This window comes from Calidris pugnax, unplaced genomic scaffold, assembly GCF_001431845.1.
Source record: "Calidris pugnax isolate Ruff unplaced genomic scaffold, ASM143184v1 scaffold347, whole genome shotgun sequence".
Lineage (NCBI taxonomy): Eukaryota > Metazoa > Chordata > Aves > Charadriiformes > Scolopacidae > Calidris > Calidris pugnax.
The window spans coordinates 10,583-32,208 of record NW_015091298.1 but is presented as its reverse complement, the minus strand read 5'-3'; the positions used below and the strand labels follow the sequence as shown (position 1 = coordinate 32,208).

Here is a 21,626-nt window from a genome sequence, read left to right as displayed (position 1 = left end):
CCGAGAGGGCCCCGGGCGGCGGTGGCGGCGGCGGTGGCGGCGGCGGTCCGGGCTCCGACTCCACGTACGCCCATGGCAACGGTTACCAGGAGACGGGAGGCGGTCACCATAGAGACGGGATGCTGTACCTGGGCGCCAGGGCCTCGCTGGCCGATGCGCTGCCCCTCCACATCGCACCGCGGTGGTTCAGCTCGCACAGCGGTGAGTACCGGGGCTCCCCGGAGCCTTCCTTCCCCTCTCCCCGGTTTCCAGGGGACGGGTCACCCGGTAAAGGAGGGGGGGTGGTGGAAGGGGTGTGCTTCTCCCCGCCCTGTTGTGCCTCCCCATCCCCGGCGTTGGATGGGTGGGTGAACAGCGGGTCCAACGGCGGTGTCAAGGTCAAGGGGCTGTGGAGGAAGGGGGCTTTCTAGAAGGGGGAGGTGTTTTCCTTCTGGGATGCCAAGCAACGGATGGGGTGTCCTCCCCTCCCCTTGACACGGTGCGGGGGGGAAAGCGGTCTGAGGGTGCTGGAGCTTGAGCCCTTGGTTTTGAGGACCTGGCTGAGCTCCTCGTGTCTCTTCTCAAGGTGTTTGGGGGGTGCCCGTCAGGTGTAGCAGCTCCCATGCCTTAGAAACCAGGGAAGGGGTAGAGGAAGCCTTTGAAAGCGAGGTGTGGGAATATATATATATATTTTTTTTTCCCCCTTTGTTTCATCTGATGAAAGGCCAGGGGAGAGGCCGAAGCGGGTTTTCTCATTCAAGCCAGCTGGCACCGTGGCGGTGCCGGGGAGGAAGCAGAAGAGGAACTGCCTGCTTCTGTAGCAGGGCTGGGGAGCCGGCTGGGCTCTCCTGCAGGAAATCTGTCCGGCTCAGGGAGGGGGCGAGGTTGCCCCCATCCTCACCCTCCCCGCTGGACCCCTCCATGCGTCCCGGTGTCTGGAGAGGAGCTCTGGCGGCCAGCGGGGCTGTGTCACTGACCTAGTTTTGGCTGGGTACAGGGAGCGAGGTGGGAGGTCCTCCCTTCCCCTCCTGGCTAGAGGGGAAGTCATTTCAGGGATGTCTCCTAGCGTTTCCTGGAATAGTCTGGGATTTCTCTCCCACCCGGCCCCCCTTGCAAACGCCGTGAGTGTTCTCCTTGCATGACGTGGTCCGGGAATTTCATAATACGCCTTGGGACAATCCCTCATTTTCAGGAAGGCTTGCAACTGAACCACTGGACGAGAACAAAGTGCCAAGCGAGGCTCGTGGGGCCCATTCTCCTCCTTCCATCTTGGGATTTTACCCCTTTACCCATTCTCCGGGGTCCGCCCTTCTTGGTTAGATCAAAACTGTGTGTCTTGCAGAACACCCCGGGGAGGGAGGGATGTTCTGTCAATATTCCTATTGATCTGGATAAGCTGGGGGTTTGCAGTCCTCCCTGGCAGATGGAGAGGGCTGGCTGGCATGTGGCACCGAGTTGAGACCGAGCGCTTCTGCAAACTTTTTCTCACTCTGTGACCTTGCACGGACCTGTGCCGCTCCTCTGGTTTTTTTTAAACACAGAAGGGAAGGAAGGTGAGGCATCCTTCCAGGTATTCCACAAGCCTCTGGGCAAACGAGTGCCCTGGGGCCTTTGGCTGGTGCTGGAGGAAGGAGGATTTCGTGACAGAAACACCCCCCTGGCTGATCTGTACGTAGGGGTGGTCGGTCGCAGAGTATCAGTTACGTTAAATTATAGTTCTCAAACTGCAACACGGGGAGATGAAAACCTGCTCGTAAAAATAAACCGGCTGCAAAATGGAGTAAGCTTTTTTTTTTTAGCCGGTGCGACGCCGCTAAGTTAAAGCCGGTGCCCTTGGAAGGTTGCAGCACGGGCTGTGGGAAGTGCTGCAAGAACTGGGTTTCTCTGGTGCCTCTTTTGGGGCCCTCTGAGAGCTCTGGAGCTGTGCTGGAGTGTGCGCGGGCAGCAGTGAGAGCTGTTCGGTCCGTGCCGGAGCCTCTCCCGGCGGTGATTCTTCCTCGTTGCTAATTAATAGCAAAAGGAGCGGAGGATGCTTAAAAACCGTGCTGAAAACTTGTCGGAGCTCATTAAACTTTTGCGTTCTTCCTCCTGGCATAAGAGGATAACGGAGGGTTTGGAGGCAGGGGGGAAGGGGAAGTAAGCCACCTCCAAAAGTGCTAAAATTCCTGCTAATCTCCCCTTGCAGCTGGTTAACCTGCAGCAGGGGCTACTCGCTTCTTCCCCCTCGGTTGCCTCCCCATCGACCCGCTCCTCTGGCGGCACCGAGCCACTCCATTAGCCACGGCAAAGTGCTGAAGCAGCAGTGCTGGGGTAAATGGAGAGGAGCTTTGACATTGCTGCTCGTGACCGTCCCTGCTCCTTTGGGAGCCTGGCTTGAGGGTGGGGGTGAGGGGACCCGCCGACCCACTGAATTCCCTCAGGAGGACACGTGCCTGAGGGTCTCGGGGATCTACCCGAGTTACTCTGCTGCCGGGAGGAGAGGAGCCCCCCCCCCCAAACTCTGTGGCCACCGGGTCTGGAGGGCGGCTCCTTGCTCTGTTTGTCCCTTTCCTCCTGCCTCTACCCAGGCTGGAGACCTGGACAGTGCCAGTCTCAGCCCGTGAGGTAGGTTGTGTCCATAGGCTTGCCCTTCAAGGAGTGCTTGGGCTTGGGGGAAGAGCTGGGAGCTTCAAAGTGCAACCTGGGCTCTGCGGGGACCTCAGTGGGACAGCGAGGAGCCCTGGCTTAATGAGGGTGATAAGGTGCTGTCACTGTGGCAGAGTGGCCAGGATAACGGGGGTGTGCAGATAGGCTTGGCGCCTCATCGCTCCCTTTATCTGTGATGCTGTTTTTGTGCACTTCCCCAGCTGCTTTAGGGCTCATCTGACCCCTCAGCAGGGACCCCGGGGGGTGATCTGGGGTGGGCTGAGCTCTCTTCTCCCTGGCTCTTGTCACTCCTTCCCCTTCTCTGCACTCGAAGGCTTGCAGAATCACATGGGGTTGGAAGGGACCTCTGGAGATCATCTAGTCCAACCCCCTGCCAAAGCAGGGCCACCCAGAGCAGGTCCCACAGGAACGTGTCCAGGTGGCTTTGGAATGTCTCCAGAGAAGGAGACTCCACCACCTCCCTGTGCAGAGCCAGGTGTGCCCAGGGAGCAGGGTTGAGAAGTGGTACCCAGGGCCAGCATATGCTGCAGCATCACTGTTGGGTGCTGTGGGTTGGCAAGGAGACCCCGCTGCCAAATTGCCCCCAACTACCAGGGGCGGTAGGAGCAGTTGATGGCCTCTATCCCTTCCAGGGCCAGGAGAGGAGATCTACTGCTCTTATGAATGGCAAAGCCTAAATTTATCTTGCAAATGGGGTGGGCGAGGGGGCTCTGACCTTTGTGGTGGAGCCTGCCCCTCTCTCCGAGGGGACAGCCCCTCCCTGGGTCAGTGAATCCCGTTCCCCGACGGGGATTTTCCCAGGTGTGTCTGCCATCCCCACGAGTGACATAACTGCTCCAGCTCCACCTGAAACTGCCCTGGGATTTCCCTGCCTGCCCGGGGTTTCTGAGATCGGCTTCTTGGCCAATGCTGGTGGAAGATGACAAAATGTCTTTTGCAACTTTGGAATTAGCTTGTGGCACTTGACCCTGTAGCTTCGTGGCCGTTAGGTCTTCTTGGCAAAGGCGAGGCTAGTGGGAAGAAGGGAGAAAAAGGAGACGTGTGGTTTCATGCTGCATGTCTCCAGCTTTGTGTGGTCCTCTCAGCATCGCTAGTGTTAGTCATCTTCATCTGAGGATCTCGGGGAGTTTGCAGAAGCTGTAAGTAGCTTAAAGTTTATCTGGAAATCCCCCTCATCGCCCAAAGCCCTTGAGTGTTTGAAGCTCTAATACATCCATATCTCCCTGTCTGCCGGCTGGCCCCAGGGAATGCCTGGCTCATCCTTCTGCACGGAGCCATCAGGAATGTCACAGGCTTTCTGTGTACAGACAAAACGGGCTGTCTGTCCCAGATGCTGGCTGCAGCGAGGTCGGGAGGGCTCCTTTGCCAAGTGAGCTGCTTCGTTCTCAGCAGTGCCTTTGTCCAGAGCGAGAGAGACGGGTGTCCTGGTGGAGAGATGGCAGCCAGGGTGCTGGGCTGGGTCCTCCTCCAGGCAGTTAGAGAGTGGAAGAGCTTTTCCATCCAGCTCTGGAGTAAAGGGTGTGGAGTAGGGATTGTTTCTCGGAAGGTGAGCTGAAGGTGTGTGTTGTGTTGGGCAGCCCCAATCTACCCAGTTGGATAGAGGCAATTCTGTGGTGTACCCTTGCTGTGCTCCAAAAGCTTTGAGTCTTCAGCCTTTTTCCACCAGCGCTTGGGTGATCCTCACTCCTGAGCTACTCCTACCGCTGACACCTCTACGCCAAAACCAGAAGGCTTAATTCTAGCTGCCCGGTCAGCCAGCTGCTGGAGGGAGTCCACTTTCAGCCCTGACTTTCCTGCCACCGACTTTTCAACACGCGGACATCATACGTGCTTCCCTCCCCCCTCTACAGGGGCTAGGCCAGGGGAAGGGCACCCCAAGGTCTGCAGGAACCTGCCATGGTGAATCTATTTTTTGCCAGTGGAAATTTCCAAAGGAGACCGTCCTCAAACCATCTTTTTGTGGGTTTGGTGCTGGCGACTGCCTGGCAGCCAGGTCGGGCACCTGCAATGTTGCCAGGCCTGTGGATTAGAATTAGAGTTATCTAGGTTGGAAGGGACCTTTGGGCTCATGGAGTCCAAAAATTGTTGGGAAGCGGTGCAGGACCAGTCCTGGTGACTCTCTAGGCCAGAGATACTCAGCCGTTGGGACTGTCTGGATCTGGAGGGGTTGCTCTTCTCCGAGCCGGCGGCAGGACGGCACGTGCCCAGGGGAAGAGGCAGCAGCTACCGTGGAAGAGCAAAGCCTTGAATCCCAGAAGACGAGAGACTCAGAAGGCAGCTTTGAACCAGCCCCGCAGCCTGGAGATGAAGTTTTAAGTGTGTCAACGTTGGCGTTGTGCGTGAGAAGCCGCTTCTCTTCGGTCTCTGCAGCGAGAGCTCGCTCGGGCCTCCTGAAATCTCTGCTGCTCTCTGAAATCTCCTGCCTCCCCATCACCCCAGTGGCGAGGCACTAATTGCCGCCTGCGCTAATTGGCGTGGCTGGGCTCGCTCCCCCTCTAAACCTGAGCATAAATCAGCGCCCCCCGGGCCAGCTGGGGTATCCCCCACCCCTGGGCCGCGCACACATAGGCTCCGGAGATGCTGCAAAGGATGATGCTCTCGTGGTCCCTGGGCTGACCCACTTCCCAGCCAGGATTGTCTTCCCGGGCCCGTGACGTAAGTTTATCCCGTGTCGGTTTGTTTTGCTGAGATGTTTATTTCGGTGAGTGGAATAACCGTAAAGGCTTCTCTTCTTTATTAATGTGCTATTAGGGCTCCTCTCCTCTCTCTCTCTCTCTCTCTCTCTCGTTCGCTGGCCGGAGGATCAATCAGATGCAGGCATCTTTGGTGGAGGAGCGGGACCAGGGCTGGCGCCCGGCCAAGGCAACCGCGGAGAGTCATGGGAGAATGCTGCTAAATGCTGAAAATTAATTTCAAGAGAAATGCAGGGAGGGAGAAAAACCCACTTTGGAGGAGGGAAAAAAAAAATAAATTCCTCTCCTCTCTCTCTCTCTCTCTCTCTCTCGTTCGCTGGCCGGAGGATCAATCAGATGCAGGCATCTTTGGTGGAGGAGCGGGACCAGGGCTGGCGCCCGGCCAAGGCAACCGCGGAGAGTCATGGGAGAATGCTGCTAAATGCTGAAAATTAATTTCAAGAGAAATGCAGGGAGGGAGAAAATTTTTTTTTTTTTTTTTTTTTCCCCTTCCCATGTAATCTCCCGTGTGACAAATCAGACAGGCAGCAAAGAGCTCTTTGTATGAATGAATTCCCTCTGCAGGAACCGGTCCCGTGGCACCCTGGCTGGCCGGTGGGCAACCGTGAAGCGTGCCTTGTTGCCTCTGCTGCTGGTACACCGAAACCCCAGATGTGCTGAACGCTTGGGGTTGAGTAAATGTGACCTGGCTTTCTCCCGGTTCCCTTGAAAATTGAAATTATAAGGGTTCACGAGTGCCTTTCACTGAACGATGCTGTAAAACACCACTGATGTGGGGCGTTTTACCCACCTGCTCTGGTGTGGCTACAACCCACAACAAGCCTCTCTCTGTAGAGGCAGACCCATTTCTTATTTCAGATAGAGCAGGAGCGGTTCCAGCTGGGTCTTGGAGGGCTCACCGACACCCCGGTCCCGCTTTCGGGTGCCCCTTGGAGGCATGGGTGTCCTCCCCCCGAAGGATGCTCCCGCTGCGTGTCCCTTGCTTGGCCAAATGCTTTGCTCAGGGCTTTCTGGTGGGATGCCGTGGGGAGGTGCAGCTGCAGGAAGCTCTGCTGCCCCAGGGCCTCTTCTCTTCTCCTCTCCTGCCGCCCCGCAGCGTTTCCCGTGGGCAGACCCAGAGCAGCCGGTGGGTTTCCTGCCCTGCCGGACCGCGGCGGGGGGACGGGGGGGTGTGTTTGTGTGTGCTTTTCTCTTGGTGTGCTTTAACTTGCCAACCTGCTGTGGGTTGGTAACCCCTGCTGTGGGTCCCACGTGGCCTGGGGTTTGAGGAGGGTGGTGGGGAGAGACGGGGAGCCAGGGTGTGCAGCGGGTTGGTCCCCAGGAGACCTGATGTGTCACGATGCTCAGGAGGGCACGGGCTGAATTAGCTGGGGGAATTCCTGGCTCTCCACTCCCGTGCACCCCGTGGGCCTCCCATCAACGGCACGGAAACCAGCCCGGGCACCTCCTGCACCGCTCTTCTGGGGCTTTGTGGAGGAGCAGAGTGGAAATATTCACCCCTTTTGCTAGTTTTAGCCACCCTAGCAGAAATTTCCCTCAGGCACCCAAGCGAGCACCCTCAGCTCCTGTGGCTGTGTGGGTTCCTGAGAGACTGTCACCGATCCAGGCACCCAGAAAGGGGGCTGGGACAGGTCCTGGAGAGGAGAAGCACAGCGGCACAGATGAAGAATTGAACTGAAAGCTGCTGAGAGCTGTTTCCTGGCCCTAGCAGGCAGGACGGCGTGGCAACAGCGGGTATTTTTAGAGGCCAGCTGCCTACGATGCGAGAGAAGGAAAAAGCAGCAGTCACCCAGCAGAACCGAGCGATGCTTCCCCCTCTCCCACCTCCCTGCCCGAGCGTTTTGTTGCCTCCCGGGCTGGGGCTGCTGGCATTAGGGAGTTTCCGTGTCCTTTTTGCCTGTTGCTGCCTCCAAAGGTGGCTGGTTTCCTTCTCCTTTCGCCGAGGCTGCCTGTTTCTCTGATCACGGGGGCGGGGGGATGTGTCGAGGACTCCCCTTTGTGCATCCCATTACAGCTCCGGATGGTGGGCGTTTGGGGGATTGTTGGTTTGTTTTTTTTGAGAATTCTTTGTCGCCAGCGAGGGGGGAAAAGCTGCAGTTTCTCCTGCAGCCGGGGTAATTGCGGCAATTTATTTGGGAGCTCTCCCTGCAAGGTGATGGAGCTGCTTTTCCTTGGAAGTGCTGCAGGGGAGTTAGATCCACCTTTCCATCCATCCATCCAAGGCCTGTACATCTGTAGCTGGGGAGAATTTGGGGGGTGGGGTTGGAGGGGGCAGGATTGTCTCTAGCCAGATAGCTTAAATTATTGTCTGCAAGGACATCAAGCCAGGAGAGGGGCTGAGGAGGTCAGTTTTGGGGTGCTGAGCAGGATGGGGTGATGCTGAGCACCCTGCCAGAGCTGCCTCGGTATTTCGGGTTATCTCCATCTATATCTTGCTGCTTTGAAGCTCTTCTCCATCCCCTTATTTATTGCAGTGTTGATTTCATTGCCCTGGAAGTCTTCTATTTGCCTGGCTGTTACCCTTCTGAGGGTGGTTGTAGGCGCCTTTGATTTCTTTTTTTTGCTCCCCGTAGGCAGGTATGAAGCAGACAGCACCCCACGGCCCACCCTGGGGGAGTGTGTCACGGGGGAATTCTGCTTCCCAAGGCCCTCCCCAGCTCTGGAAGTGGGGGTACGCTGTGCTCCTCAGGGTGTTCATAAAATGGTTTGGGTTGGAAGGGACCTTAAAGCCACCCCCTGCCCTGGGCAGGGACACCTCCCACCACACCAGGTTGCTCCAAGCCCCCTCCAACTTGGCCTTGAACCCCTCCAGGGATGGGGCAGCCACAGCTTCTCTGGCCAACCTGGGCCAGGCTCTCACCACCCTTGGTGTTTTTCCTCTCTCCTGGGAAAGAGAGAGCTTGAAATCCCGGTGGCCACTGGCTGCGAGACGGCTCAGTCCTTCCCGTGTTGGAGGGCGGCACCCTTTGAAGTGAAGGGGTGGCAGGAGCAGAGAAGGTGGGACAGCCCCTCCTGCCTCCACTACCGTGGGGAGACCCTGCCCCTCGCCGAGGGCTCCGTTCCTCTGAGATGTCGTGCTTTGTGTTTCAGGGCTTGGGCTGCAGAGAACGGGCTCCGTCTGCCAGCCGCCCCCGTGCTGCAAAGCCAGCCGGGAAGTGGGGCTTCTCCGGAGCCAGTCGTGTGGTGTGGCCCCATCCCCGGCCGTGGGGGCATCTCCCAAATCCCCAACTGCTGGGATGGAAAAGGGGAGCTCATACCGCCTTGCTGGGTGGCTCGGTGCCGTCGAGCATCCCTGTCTCACCGCACCACGCACAGCGGAGGTGTGTGATCACCCTGCATGTCTGCACCCTGCTTCTTCCCTTCCTGATATGGCAGAAAAATGTCAGGCACCAGTACAGGTTAGGCGTGGAGCTGCTGGAGACAAGTTCTGAAGAGAAAGATCATGGGGTCCTGGTGGACAGCAAAATGACAATGGGCAAGCAGTGTGCTCTTGGGGCCAGGAAGGCCAACGGAATCCTGGGCTGCGTAGGAAAGAGTGTGGCCAGGAGGTCAAGGGAAGTCATTCTCCCCCTCTGCTCTGCACTGGGGAGGCCACAACTGGAATCCTGCCTCCAGTGCTGGGCTCCCCAGTTCCAGAGGGACAGGGAACTGCTGGAGAGAGTCCAGCGAAAGGCGACGAAGATGATTCAAGGATTGGAGCATCTCCCTGATGAAGAAAGGCTGAGAGAGCTGGGACTCTTGAGCCTGGAGAAGAGAAGGCTGAGGGGAGACCTTATCAATGCTGACAAGTATCTCAAGGGTGGGTTGAAGGAGGATGGAGCCAGACTCTTTTCAGTGGTTCCCAGTGAGAGGACGAGGGGCAACGGGCACAAGTTGGAACAGAAGAGGTTCCACTCAAATATGAGGAGAAACTTCTTCACAGTGAGGGTGGCAGAGCCCTGGCAGAGGCTGCCCAGGGAGGGTGTGGAGTCCCCTTCTTTGGAGATTTTCAAGACCCACCTGGATGCTCCTGAGTAACATGCTCTGACAAGCTCTGGGCAATCCTGCTTCGGCAGGGGAGTTGGACTAGATGATCTCTATGGTCCCTTCCAACTCTAAAAAACTCAGTGAAAATTCAGTCAGTGATATCCTGGGGCATTCACCGAGCGTTCTTTGGCAGTACCAGGCTCTCCTGGGGGAGTAGGGAGATGCTGTCTGCCACGAATCTCTTCCTACCAGGCGAGGAGCTGGGGGCAGGTGAGGTTAGGGCTTGCTCTGCAGTGTGCTCCTCCCTAGGATTTTTTTCCAACAGTGTCTTCCTTTCTGCGGAAACCACCAGCACTAACTGGCCGTGAGCATTTCGCAGCCGAGCGCTGCCTGTGGGCGTACGTCGAGCATGAAAGGCACGGGGAGCTCTTTGCTGCTCAATATATTAAAAATTGCCCTTTTCTCTCCCCTGAGAAGCAGCGCTCCCTCCTTCCCCTGCACCCTGGGGCTTTCTCACTCTTGAAAACCAGTCGCTCCAGTAACTCCTGCCATCGTGGCTCAGTCGTGAAGTTCCACGGGAGACCCTCTGCTGTGGGTGCTGCTGTGGGATGCCTGGGGAGGAGGTATCCCAGGAGCCGGGTGGAATTGCTTCCCAGCAGGAGTGGGTTACGTGGGTGAGATCGGTGCTGGGCTCTTCTCCCTCTGCCAGCGTTGTCAAGCTGGGACGTGCCACCGCCTGTCCCTGGAGTGTCCCTTCATCCTCCCAGTGAGATCAGCCGAGGTGTGACGGAGCCTCAGCGGTGTCAAAGGCGGGTGTTTTCTGCTTTGGAAAAACCCGGGGGTCAGGAGAGGGGCAGCCAGGGAGCTGCCGTTTCACCCCAGGGGGTGGGATCCGGTTGCGTTTGGGAATGGCTGGGGTCAGGCTTTTGCTCTTGAGCCTTTCCGAGAGCGGGGAGTTCCTCTGGCAGCGGCTGGAGCCCGGCAGCGGGGACTCCGTGGGTGCCTCCCCAACGCAGGGCTTAGTCAGGAGTGACTCACCCCGCGTGACGTGGCCCTCGCTGCTCCCTCCCAGCCCTTGCCAAGCCCAAACCTCCGACTCTCTTCCTCTCTCCCGGTCGCTGCGTCCCACTGCGCTGCCGGAGAATCCCCTACGCTCCTTCGTTTGCCCACCTGGGACCCCTGTGCGGGTGGTTGCTGCCCACAGCAGGGCTTGCAGTTGGGCTTCCTCCTTCGCACGAGACCTTTTTGGGGAGAGGAAAAAAGCAGGCGCTCGAGCAAACCCTTTGGAAATTCCCAGGTGTGCCTGCAGCATCCCTCTCCTCTCTGGGCAACGAATTTGAAACCCCCAGCATCCCTTCAGAGGTGAGGAGACAGCGCCGGGGCACCCCTGCACTTCTTCCACGCAACGAGATCACCCCGGGGCCAGTTCTGTGACTAGCAGGAGCCCTGAAGGAGCTTGTAATTCGGCAAATTCAAGCCCCGCGGCCCAAGGGCAAGGAGTCGAAGGTGTTAATGCCTTCGCTGGGCTGTTGCCCAGGACCCCTCTGCTTCACTTTGCTATTCTCCGGGATGCTAAAATTAGCTTTTGGGCTACACGCTCTTCCTTATGAAGCCTGTTCCCAGCAGCTGGGGGAGTGTTTCTGCGGTAAACTAGGGCTTGCTGGAAGGCAGGGTGACCCCGGGAGGTTGCCTTTCTCATCCAGGTCTTGGGGGGGGAACTGATCCTGCAGCACGGTCTGGGCTATAGGAGGGAGATGGTCTCTACCTGTAGCATAGGTATTTTTTGTTCAAAAATTGCAATTGCAGCCATGAAAGGGGCAAGGGGGGGATGTGTGGGGTTCCCAGGCTGTATGCAGGTCTTCCCTGAGGATGTGTATGCAAGGAGGGTGACTCCGGACCCTGTGTGACCATATAGCCATACCTCTTTGTCCTCCCTCTTCTCGGTGTCCATGGGCCGTGGTGGAGGTGTCTTGTAGGGCTTTGGTGTGTCTGTCTGCCAAGGCTCAATGGCTTTAGGTGCTCTGGAGCAAATCTCCTTGTGGGGCTCCCTCTTTTACATCTCCTGCCCCTTCCCAACTCTCTGGCTTTCCTCAACCCAATATTGCAATCTGGTCTGCTCCTTCCTCACCGCCCCCGTAAGAAACCAGCTGGCTGAACCCCCCCATATCTCTGCCTCTGGCCAGCCCTGGGCTACTGCGACGTGGTGCCTCCTAGCCCCTCCTGCATCCCTCTGGCCCTCGTGGCTTTCCCCACATCCCACCCGGAGCGCCGATGCCTTTTCCTTGCTGCTGCGTCTCCTTTTAGCGGCTTGAGTTGGGCAGGAGCAGACAGAGGTGTCTCCAAACCCTGATGCCTCCTCGAGTGTTGGGGTGATGCTGGCCTTGGCCAGCTTCGTGCTCCACGGCACGTCCCCACCACCTCCGGCTGGCGTGTGGCCGACCTGACAGCAAACACCTGCAGCTTTGGGGGCTTTGCCAGGAGCCACCGTGATCCAGGGACAGCTTTTCTTAGATGTTGCACAGGATTGGCTTCTTCTTGGGGTGCTGCTTCACGTTACAAGAGTTTTATTTTCTGCCGGCTCAACCGGCCGAACTGACCTGATCAGCAGGGAAATGGTGGGGTGGGATGAGGATGGAGCAGGATTGTCCCTTTGTTGGGGCAACAGCCTGCACCTTTGGGTTTCTCTCCAAGTGCTGGATCCAGGGATGTCCCAGCCCAGCCATGTCACCGCTGCCTGGCTCATTGTCTGGGGCTGAGGTCCCGCAGCCCTGCCTCCCTTCCGCCTCCGAGGAAGGTGGGATGGCTTGTTTCCACCCCTGACCCGTCCTTTGTGCTTTCCCCACCTCCATTGTGTTTTCTCCACCTCTGATCGGGGAGGAAGGACGCTCGCCCAGTCCTTTCATGGAGCCAGCAAATGAGGCCTCTTAAGTGCTTCCTGCCTACGTGTCTCCACTCATGTCAACCCTTGTGCCACACAACAGCCGAGCACCATCGCAGCGTTCACCCAGTGCCTTAGAATCATAGAATCCCATAGGATTAGAAGGGACCTCTGGAGATCATCTCCTCCAACCCCCTGCCAAAGCAGGGCCACCCAGAGCAGGTCCCACAGGAACGTGTCCAGGTGGGGTTGAATGTCTCCAGAGAAGGAGACTTCACCACCTCCCTGGGCAGCCTCTGCCAGGGCTCTGCCACCCTCACAGCAAAGAACTTCCTCCTCATCTTTAGGTGGAACTTCTTACATTCAAGTTTGGGCCCATTTCCTCTTGTCCTGCCCCTGGGCACCACTGAAAAAAGACCGGCCCCATCCTCCTGACACCTTCCCTTTAAGTATTTATAAGCATTGATCAGATCCCCCCTCAGCCTTCTCTTCTCCAGACAAAGAAGACCCAAGTCCCTCAGCCTCTCCTCGGAAGGGAGATGCTCCAGGCCCCTCATCATCTTTGTAGCCTCTGCTGTCCCCTCTCCAGCAGTTCCCTGTTCTTCTGGAACTGGGGAGCCCAGAACTGGTCCCAGTGCTCCAGGTGGGGCCTCCCCAGGGCAGAGCAGAGGGGCAGGATGACCTCCCTCCACCTGCTGGTCCCACTCTTCCTGATGCCCCCCAGGATGTCTTTGACCTTCCTGGCCACAAGGGCCCATTGATGCCTCCTGGGCAACTTGTTGTCCACCAGGACTCCCAGGTCTTTCTCCTCAGAGCTGCTCTCCAGCAGGTCACCCCCACCCTGTCCTGGTGCAGGGGGTTGTTCCTCCCCAGGTGCAGCACCCTACACTTGCCCTTGTTGAAGTTCATCAGGTTTCTCTCTGCCCAACTCTCCAGCCTGGCCAGGTCTCGCTTGTCTCCTGCTGAGACGGCATCCCCAACTCTCCAGCCTGTCCAGGTCTCTCTTGTCTCCTGCTGAGCCAGGTCTCTGGCTCCTGCATCTGCCCCCACGCAGAGCTGATGCTGTTTCCTTTTGCAAGGGAAAGTGTGTTCAGGACCGATCCTGATGGGTGCCGTGGCCTCCAGGCACTCCATGCAAGTGCTTTGCTGCCAAGAGGAAGCATGTTCCTTGGTGGGACGGGTCCCTGGTGCCTCTAGTCCCTGGAGCGAGGCAGCATCACTCAGAGGCCAGTGGAGCATCACTTCCGTGGTGGGTGATGCTCTTGGTAGAGGACACCCATGGAAGTCCTCAGCTACTGGGTGTCTGCGGTGTCCAAGCACCTGAGATGTGCTCTGCACACCCTGTGTGCCATCTCCAGCGTGTTGTCCTGCGACTGTCGCTCTCAAACAACGAGGCTGCTTTTAAGCCAGTAGGGAATTTGTTGTCTGGCAGATGTCGGGTCTGAATATCTTGGCTCTGCAGGTTTCCTTCACTTGGCTGGTGAGGAGGATGACTCCTCCATGATCCCTTCCATCCTGGGGCTATGCTGGAGCCCACCAGGGGTAAGGGAAGGGGAGGCCTTGGACTTCTTACCCAACCACTTGTCCCTCTGCTTCAGATTGATCAACTGGGCCCATAGACGTGGTCTTTTGGTTTTTCCCTCCTCTCTGACCACTAGCATGTCTTTTTAAAGATGACCCATCTCTCCTAGCTTCTACGTGGTGTCGGTTCAGCTGGCGATGTTAGTGAAGCCACGGGAGGAGGTGTGATGCTCAGGGTTTGCTCAGCGAGGTGGAGGCACCAGAACTCTGCTTGGGCTGGGTGTTTGGACCAAATATTCCCTGCGTTTGTCCTCACCTGGTGTAAGCCAGCTCCCTTGGCCGGGGGGCCAGGTTGCTCTCTGGAGATGTGGAGATGAACTGTGCAGGTGAGGTTTCCACACCTCCCATGGCCATCAGGCAGCCTGGTGCTCACCCTGGTGCTCGGAGTGTCCCATGGGGTGGCCAGGCCACTGGGAGAGGGACCCCCTCCTGGGGTGGGTGGTGTATTTTGAGGGGGTTGTGTAGCTGCTGTCACACACAGGTTATGTGGGATCCGTTTGGTGGCTTCTACTCGCTATGTGGTGGGTTGCTGGGGTTGTACCCGCTCTCTTGTGCCTGGGCTGCTGCTTCCCCCTGCCTTCAGGACTCATCATCTCCCACCGACCTCTTCTTCCCCTCACTGCTGCTCCCTGCATTTTGGCCATGTGCTAGCCACAGAGCCAGGTTCTCCTACTGCTGGGGAGATGCCGTGTCTCCTGGTGGCACCGTAGTCTGTAAGTGGTCCGTCTGGAGGCACACGGGGGTAGGGGAGGGTTTGGTGGGTGAACGTGGACATGGCACGCCGCTTTCCTTGCGGTGAGGGATGGGTTGTAGCTGCGGTGGACGCCATCTCACCCGTCCCCGAGGTGAGCAGCCACTTCCACTAACAGGACATGGTGTGGTTGACCCCATTGTAGCGCTCGGTGGCTTCCCCAAGCCACACAGGTTGCTGCAGGCGTCACTTCTAGACACGAGTGCTGGGAATTTCCTATCCCAGCTCAGAAGCACCTGCATTTGAGATGTTTATGGATGGACTGGGAAGGTCTCTTGAGCCTCCCACCACCACCAAAAGCCCCAGCAGCCTGTGTGGTGGTGCTTTTGGCACCGTGAGGGTTAACCACGGGGCTTTTTCAGCTTGCATAGAACCTGCTGGAGGTTTTCAGAGGTTCCCAGCTCTGCTTTGCCCGGCTCTCTAAAATTAACCATGTAACCTTCCTAAAAATACTCAGAGGGCAGTAGCCCCTGGAGAGCACCAGCTCCGATCGCTCCCAGTTTCTAGACCAAGCCATCAGAGAGATGAGATCACCTGGCAACGTGTCCTCTCGCAGCCCTGGAAAGCCCTTGGCTTTCTCAGAGGCTCCTGCAGGATACGAGAGTCCAGGTCTGGAGCCCAACCTGCCTTTCTGGGCCAGCCTTCTCCTTCCTGCGGCACCCTCCTCTTCCTTACTTGCTCCTAGCAAGACCTGGTGCCCACCTGCACCTCTCTCTTCGAGGAGATGGTGCCAGCTTCAGGTTTAACGTGGCGCAGGCAGGAGCATCTCTGGCTGCCCCCCGGCGCCTTGGGAGGGAGGAAGGGTCCATGGCTTTTCCCCAGAGCATCCCCGTGAGCGTAGGAGGCCCAGGCGAGGAAGAATAGCTTGGCCCTTCCTCTCTCTCATTTATTTTATTATTTTAATATTATTTTTTTTTTGGAGGCATGTGGGAGGAGGGCGGAAAGGGCTCGGGGTGGAGGAGGAGGAGGCAGGGAGCTGAATTTTCCATGAGCAGCTGTCAAAATGTAATCTCCTGCCTCGCTGGGGCTGGCAGCTTAGGCAGGATAAATTAACGGGGATTTCGGGGGACGTGGAAAATCCCATGGCCCGGAGGGTGAGGAGCGGCCCTTTCATCTGCGGGACCGGCTCGGGGCCCCCGGAGGGATGCTCTGGGGTGCTGGCTGTCTCCTGCTCTCCCCTGTTTTCCATCCAAAGGTCAACCAGAGAAGGGGAAATGGAGCCCGACCCCCTTTCCCTGCCTCCCTTTCCTGCTGGCGGGGGGCTCCGGGTGCCTGCCCGGGAGGGGGGTGCCGGCAGTTGTCCGTGCAATGCCAAGTATTTGTGCCGACAGCTGGGGTGCAGGGCGGCCCCCCCTACCCCGGGGGCCTTTCCATGCTCCTGCTCAGTCCAGGAATTCATGCCGTTACATTTTCACAATTTTTTTAATATATATATATATTTATTTCCCCCCCCCAGCTCCATCTTGCGAAACGCAGAGCCGGGGAAGCGTGTCTGCTTCCGTGCTTGGCTCAGCCCCCCGGAGCCCTGCCGGCATCTGTGGGTCGTGGTGTGGGGCTTGAGACCCTCTCCCTCCCTCTGCCCTGATGTCCCCACATCCTTGCCACGGGGAGGGGGGGGGCTGTGGTGGCCCTGGGGGTCCCCCATCCCCCAGGGAGCACCGAGGAACGTGACGGGCGTTCGTGCTGGCTATTTATAAACGTGTTAAAGCCACCCCAGCGAGCAAAGAGGCCCAGCAACAGCCGCTCGCTGGAGCTTGCAAAAAGCCCTGTTTTTGTTTTTTTTTTTCCCTGGTTCTTGCTGTTTTGCCAGTGGTCGTGCCCCGGTGGCCGTGGGCTGGGTATCCTCACCTGCAGCCCCTCTCCCTTTGCCCCCCTTGCACATCTCATAGGATCCCTTCGGGTGCTGCCGGAGCCAGCAGATCTGGGGCAGCTGTTTAAAATAACACATTGGCACAGAAAAAATAAAAAAAAAGGGGGGAGGGGGGGACACAACGACACAGACACACAGACCAGAGAAAAACGAGGTCTTCCCGTGCGGTGCCCCGGGGGACGGTAGGTAACCTCTGAAAGTGTTTTGCCCTGACACTCGGGTTGTAGCCGAAATACACCTTTCCCCTTCGCAGCTGCCCCACGCCGGGGGGTATGTCCCCCCTAAACCCTGCTGGAAACTGGCCCCTGGAGCTTCCCTGGTAGGGAGGGGTGACCCAAGTGCTGGCAGAGCATCCGTGCCCCGGCGGGATCGGTTCAGGCGGGGACGGGGACAGGCAGGATGCCAGGGCAGTCGGGGAGGAAAGGTGTCCTGCAAGGAGAGAGCGGTTGGGCCCTGCAGAAGGCAGGCTGGGAGGCTATCTGAGCCCTCTCTATAAATACACCCGGCGGGTAAACACTTGGGAGGAGGGGGGAAAAACCAAAAACAACCCCAAACCCAACTATTTCAGCTAATGGGTAACTGCTAATGGTATACATTGTTTGGGAGTAAAATTAGGCTGGAGAGGAGGAGGCAGATGGGTGCTGCTGCCCAACAGGCTCCGGCTGCTGGCTCTTCATGTCAATGGGGCCGGACTCGCAGCGGAGGGCCCAGCTGGGACAGGGATGTGTCCCTGTGGTGGCACACTGCAGGGCAGCACAACACCCCGCCGGAGGGGCCCTTGGGCTTCACGGCTCCTTCTTTTAGCAGGTCCCTTCAGATCCAGTCCCCCACCACCCATGGTGCTCATCCTTGCTGTGCCCTCCTGGGACATAGCCACCCTCCCAGAGGGGCAGGAGTTGGCATCCCTGTTTCTAGGGTTTCATCCAGGGAAGCAGGAATCAATCTGTGTTTATCACTGCTGTTAATGAGGGGGTGCTCAGGTGGTGAGCGGTTGCCCCGGCTCTTTGCACGGCACAGGTCTGAGCTGCCTCCCGTTAAAGCCACCCGCGCTTTTTCCTTTCCAAGAAGCAAAAAAAAAAAAAAAAAACCCAAAAAAAAAATGCCCTCGCCACGTCACATCCACGTGGTGGCAAACAAGGACCTGATTCATCCTTAGATAATTTGTGTATGTTCCTTTTCCCTTCTTTCCTCGGCAGCCTTTGCATATATATGAAGAGAGCTCTTAAGCGGCACTGCAGTCAAACCTGATCTGCTTTTAGAAGACAGGTCCTTAAATTACCCTCTGGCTCTCTGCAGGCAGGGAGTTGCTGGATGTTCTGGTGCAAACCCCTGGTGGCGGTGGTGGCACGCACGTGTCCGGCTGCGTCCCTTCCAGGGACAAACCCGTGGCCTGGAGCTGGCTGCAGTGGGAGGACAAGAAGTCGTGGGGTGGTGACCTGCAGGGCTGGTGGGGCATTTGATCCCCCTTGAGAGTTTGGGGCTTAGAAACCCAAGTTTGGGGCAGCCTCACTCGGTGACGCTGGGGAAGAGGCTGTGGAGGTCTGGCGCAGCTGGAGGAGGTGGTGGCACCGCTTGGCACCAGCCAGGCCCCGTCCTCACACCCGGGCAAGGACACAGAGCAGATCTGGCCATCACAGCCAGCTTCATCCAAGAGTCCAGGTCACCAGGCAGGGACAAGGTCAACCTGGGACATCACCCCGTGGGGTCCACCTGGCTCCTGGGGCTGCTGGCTGGCACCGCTGGGGCGAGCGCCCACCTTGCTCCTGCAAAAACCTGCAGAAAGCAGCAATTTGGGGTCTGGGCTCCAGCCTCCGCTAAAGAAAAAACTCTTTCCTTGTGGCTTTTCTGGCTCCGCCGTGCGGGGCCGAGCTGTGGCAGCGGGGACAGCACTTGTCCCAGAGTGGGGACGTGCCCCAGCACTTGCAGCCTCCGCTAAAGAAAAAACTCTTTCCTTGCGGCTTTTCTGGCTCAGCCGTGGGGTACCGCGTGCCCCGGGCTGCTCGTCGCCCTTTAAGGCCCCGGCAGCAGCTGCTGGTGGCCACGTGTGCTCTGCCTTGGCACCATCTTCCTGCCCTCTGCGCAACGGCGGGCACGGGGACGCCCGGCGCGCCAGCTTGGGTGGCTGTCCCCTTCCCCGGCGGCTGTCCCCAACGCCGGCGGGGACAGGATGAGCGGGCACCCCGCGGGTGCTGCGTGGGGTGCGTGCCACCATGCAGGCGGCAGGTGAGGGGGCAGCCCTGCCTTGCCACGGCATCCCCCCGGGGATGTGGGATGGCTTCTTCTTCTCCTCCCCTCGCTCAAGGGCTCGTCTCTCTGCTCTCCTTCCAGGTTTCAAGTGCCCCATTTGCTCTAAATCCGTGGCTTCTGACGAGATGGAAATGCACTTTATCATGTGTCTGAGCAAACCTCGCCTCTCCTACAATGGTAAGGGCTGGTGGCCAGGCTGGGGGGGGGGGGCACGGCATCCTGCCGGCTGGGGAAAGCTCCGGGCAGGCTTGGAGAGCCGCTCGCTGCAGGCTGGGCGGGCAGGCAGCTCAGCTGGGCTTGCCAAGAGGGCTGTGCTCCAGCAATCCCTGCTCTGCTCCGCTCCCTGGCATGGCTTGTCCTGGCTGCTTCTGCCCTGGGACCCTCTGCAGCACAGCCCCCCCTCCCCATGGTGCTCACCGTGGTGTGCTGTGCTGGGGGGAGCCGTCCTGGATACGGCAGGGGACGTGTGTCATAGAATCACAGAATGGTTTGGGTTGGAAGGGACCTTAAAGCCCACCCAGTGCCACCCCCTGCCCTGGGCAGGGACACCTCCCACCACACCAGGTTGCTCCAAGCCCCCTCCAACCTGCCCCCACCCTCACAGCCAAGAATTTACTCCTGAGATCTCATCTCAGTCTCCCTCTTTCAGTGTCAAACCCTTCCCCCTCCTCCTAGGGCACCCCTCCCTCATCCAGTGTCTCTCCCCATCTCTCCTGGAGCCCCTTGAGGGACTGGAAGGGGCTGGAAGGTCTACCCGGAGCCTTCTCTTCTCCAGGCTGGACCTCCCAACTCTCTCAGCCCCCCCCCCCAGCAGAGGGGCTCCAGCCCTCCCAGCATCTCCGTGGCCTCCTCTGGCCCCGCTCCAACAGGTCCATGTCCTCCTGGGCTGCCCCTCTGGAGGGTCATTGCCTTCCTCCCTTCCTCGCTGAGCATGGTCTGCAAACTCCTGCATCTTCTATCCCCCTTGAGTGATGCTCAGCCCCTCCTCAGTGGGGCTTTTTTAGAAGCCAGGGGTAAGGAGGTCATCGCTGCAGCTGCCCCGGCCCCATTTTTCCCCCCTGTGCCTCCACCTGAGCCTCCTGCCACCTCGGCTGCTCCGTCCCGGCTCCCCTCCATCCTGGAAGGGGGATACCCCAGGGGACCGTGTCTCACCGCTCTCCTCTCCTCCCCTCCCAGATGACGTGCTGACCAAGGACGCGGGCGAGTGCGTGATCTGCCTGGAGGAGCTGCTGCAGGGGGATACGATAGCCAGGCTGCCCTGCCTCTGCATTTATCACAAAAGGTACCGCCGCCTGCAAGGGGATGTGGCCAGGCGGGTGGCGGGGGGACAGGCGGGGACATCCCGAGGCTTGGTGGCACGGTGGTGACACGCTTTTCTCTCCCCAAGCTGTATAGACTCATGGTTTGAAGTGAACAGATCTTGCCCGGAGCATCCTTCTGATTGACCCGCCGGGCGTGCTTGCTGACTTCTCTCTAAGGTGAGCCTGCTGCCGGCTGCTCCAGTGGGATTTCACAGAGTCACGGAGTGGTAGGGGTTGGAAGGGACCTCTGGAGATCACCCAGTCCAACCCCCTGCCAAAGCAGGGCCACCCAGAGCAGGCTGGAGAGGATCGCATCCAGGCGGGGTTGGAGTATCTCCAGAGAAGGAGACTCCACCACCTCCCTGGGCAGCCTCTGCCAGGGCTCTGCCACCCTCACAGCAAAGAAGTTCCTCCTCATGTTTAGGTGGAACTTCTTATATTCAAGTTTGTGCCCATTTCCTCTTGTCCTGTCCCTGGGCACCACTGAAAAAAGTCTGGCCCCATCCTCTTGACATCCTCCCTTGAAGTATTTATAAGCATTGATCAGATCCCCCCTCAGCCTTCTCTTCTCCAGACTCAAAAGACCCAAGTCCCTCAGCCTCTCCTCGGAAGGGAGATGCTCCAGGCCCCTCACCATCTTTGCTGCTCTCCCGCAGGTCCCCCCCAACCTGTCCCGGTGCAGGGGGTTATTTTTCTCCAGGTGCAGCACCCTACACTTGCCCTCATTGGATTTCATCAAGTTTCTCTCCACCCAACTCTCCAGCCTGTCCAGGTCTCGCTGGATGGCCATATTTACCCATGCTGGGTTTGGATCCGTGGCCAGGAGGGGAAGGTGGGGTGGGATGGGGTGGGATGGGGTGGCCGTGGACCCTGCTCCTCACCCGGCATCGTTTCTCTCTGCCTTTGCAGGGCACCTTGCTATTACCTGCTGTACCTCCTCTCCCCGTCCTCCCCGCCCCGCCTGGAGTTTTGGGCTGACTTTAAATTCCTCGAGAAGACAAAAATAAAAACCCAGAAACTTGAATCCACTTGGGACAACAGCGAATTATTATAATTTTTTTATTTTATTGTATTATTTTTCTTTTGTTGTTTTTTGGGTTTTGTTTTTTTTTTTTTTTTAAGGTTGGACTTGATGATTTCAGAGGCCCCTTCCAACCATGGTGATTCTGTGATTCTCTGAATATGGGGCCAGTGGACCTAAAGTGGACCAAAGTCCTGATTTGACAGCTGGGTGCCTAGACAGACACTGTTGGACTTCTCCTCTAGCACTAAGCTTTTATTTTTATACAGCTACACTGACCTCTGTGTCTGAGTTAGGGATGTTTATGTTCAGGATTCATTAGTTTTGAATACATAAGAGGACTCAATTGTATTCCCCAGAACTTGCCCAACAAGCAAAACTTAATGATTTTTTACAAAATCAAACTCATCCAATCAATATCCATTGGTGCTATCTATTACATACTTGGCTTTTTTTTTTTTTTTAATTTAAAAAAAAATATGAAAGCAAAGAGACATCCAGGAGAAGACAGTGTGAGAAAAAGCGCGGAGCCACCCGCTCATCTCCTCCTCAGCCGCCGGTCACCAGGAGAGCTCTGCCCACCAGGGACCCCCCCGGGGACGCCCTCGCCCCAAACCCTGCCATGATGTTTGGCTTTTTCTCCCCGAAACGAAGGGGAAAGCTGCCGGGGGGGGACAGCCGGCCAAACGGAGC

The 21,626-nt window shown here is 57.9% G+C and overlaps 1 protein-coding gene across 1 annotated transcript in view; it reads left to right on the top strand.

The window, feature by feature from the left end:
- ZNRF1 (zinc and ring finger 1, E3 ubiquitin protein ligase) overlaps positions 1–20,974 on the top strand; it is a 21,942-nt gene extending 968 nt beyond the window's left edge. Inside the window, exons 3-7 of the mRNA XM_014960753.1 lie at positions 6–201; positions 18,693–18,788; positions 19,788–19,893; positions 19,999–20,089; positions 20,822–20,974. Of these exons, the coding sequence (XP_014816239.1) occupies positions 6–201; positions 18,693–18,788; positions 19,788–19,893; positions 19,999–20,056 (456 nt within the window). The 3' untranslated portion in view covers positions 20,057–20,089; positions 20,822–20,974. The remainder of the gene's footprint in view (positions 1–5; positions 202–18,692; positions 18,789–19,787; positions 19,894–19,998; positions 20,090–20,821) is intronic.
- Positions 20,975–21,626: the final 652 nt, after the last annotated feature.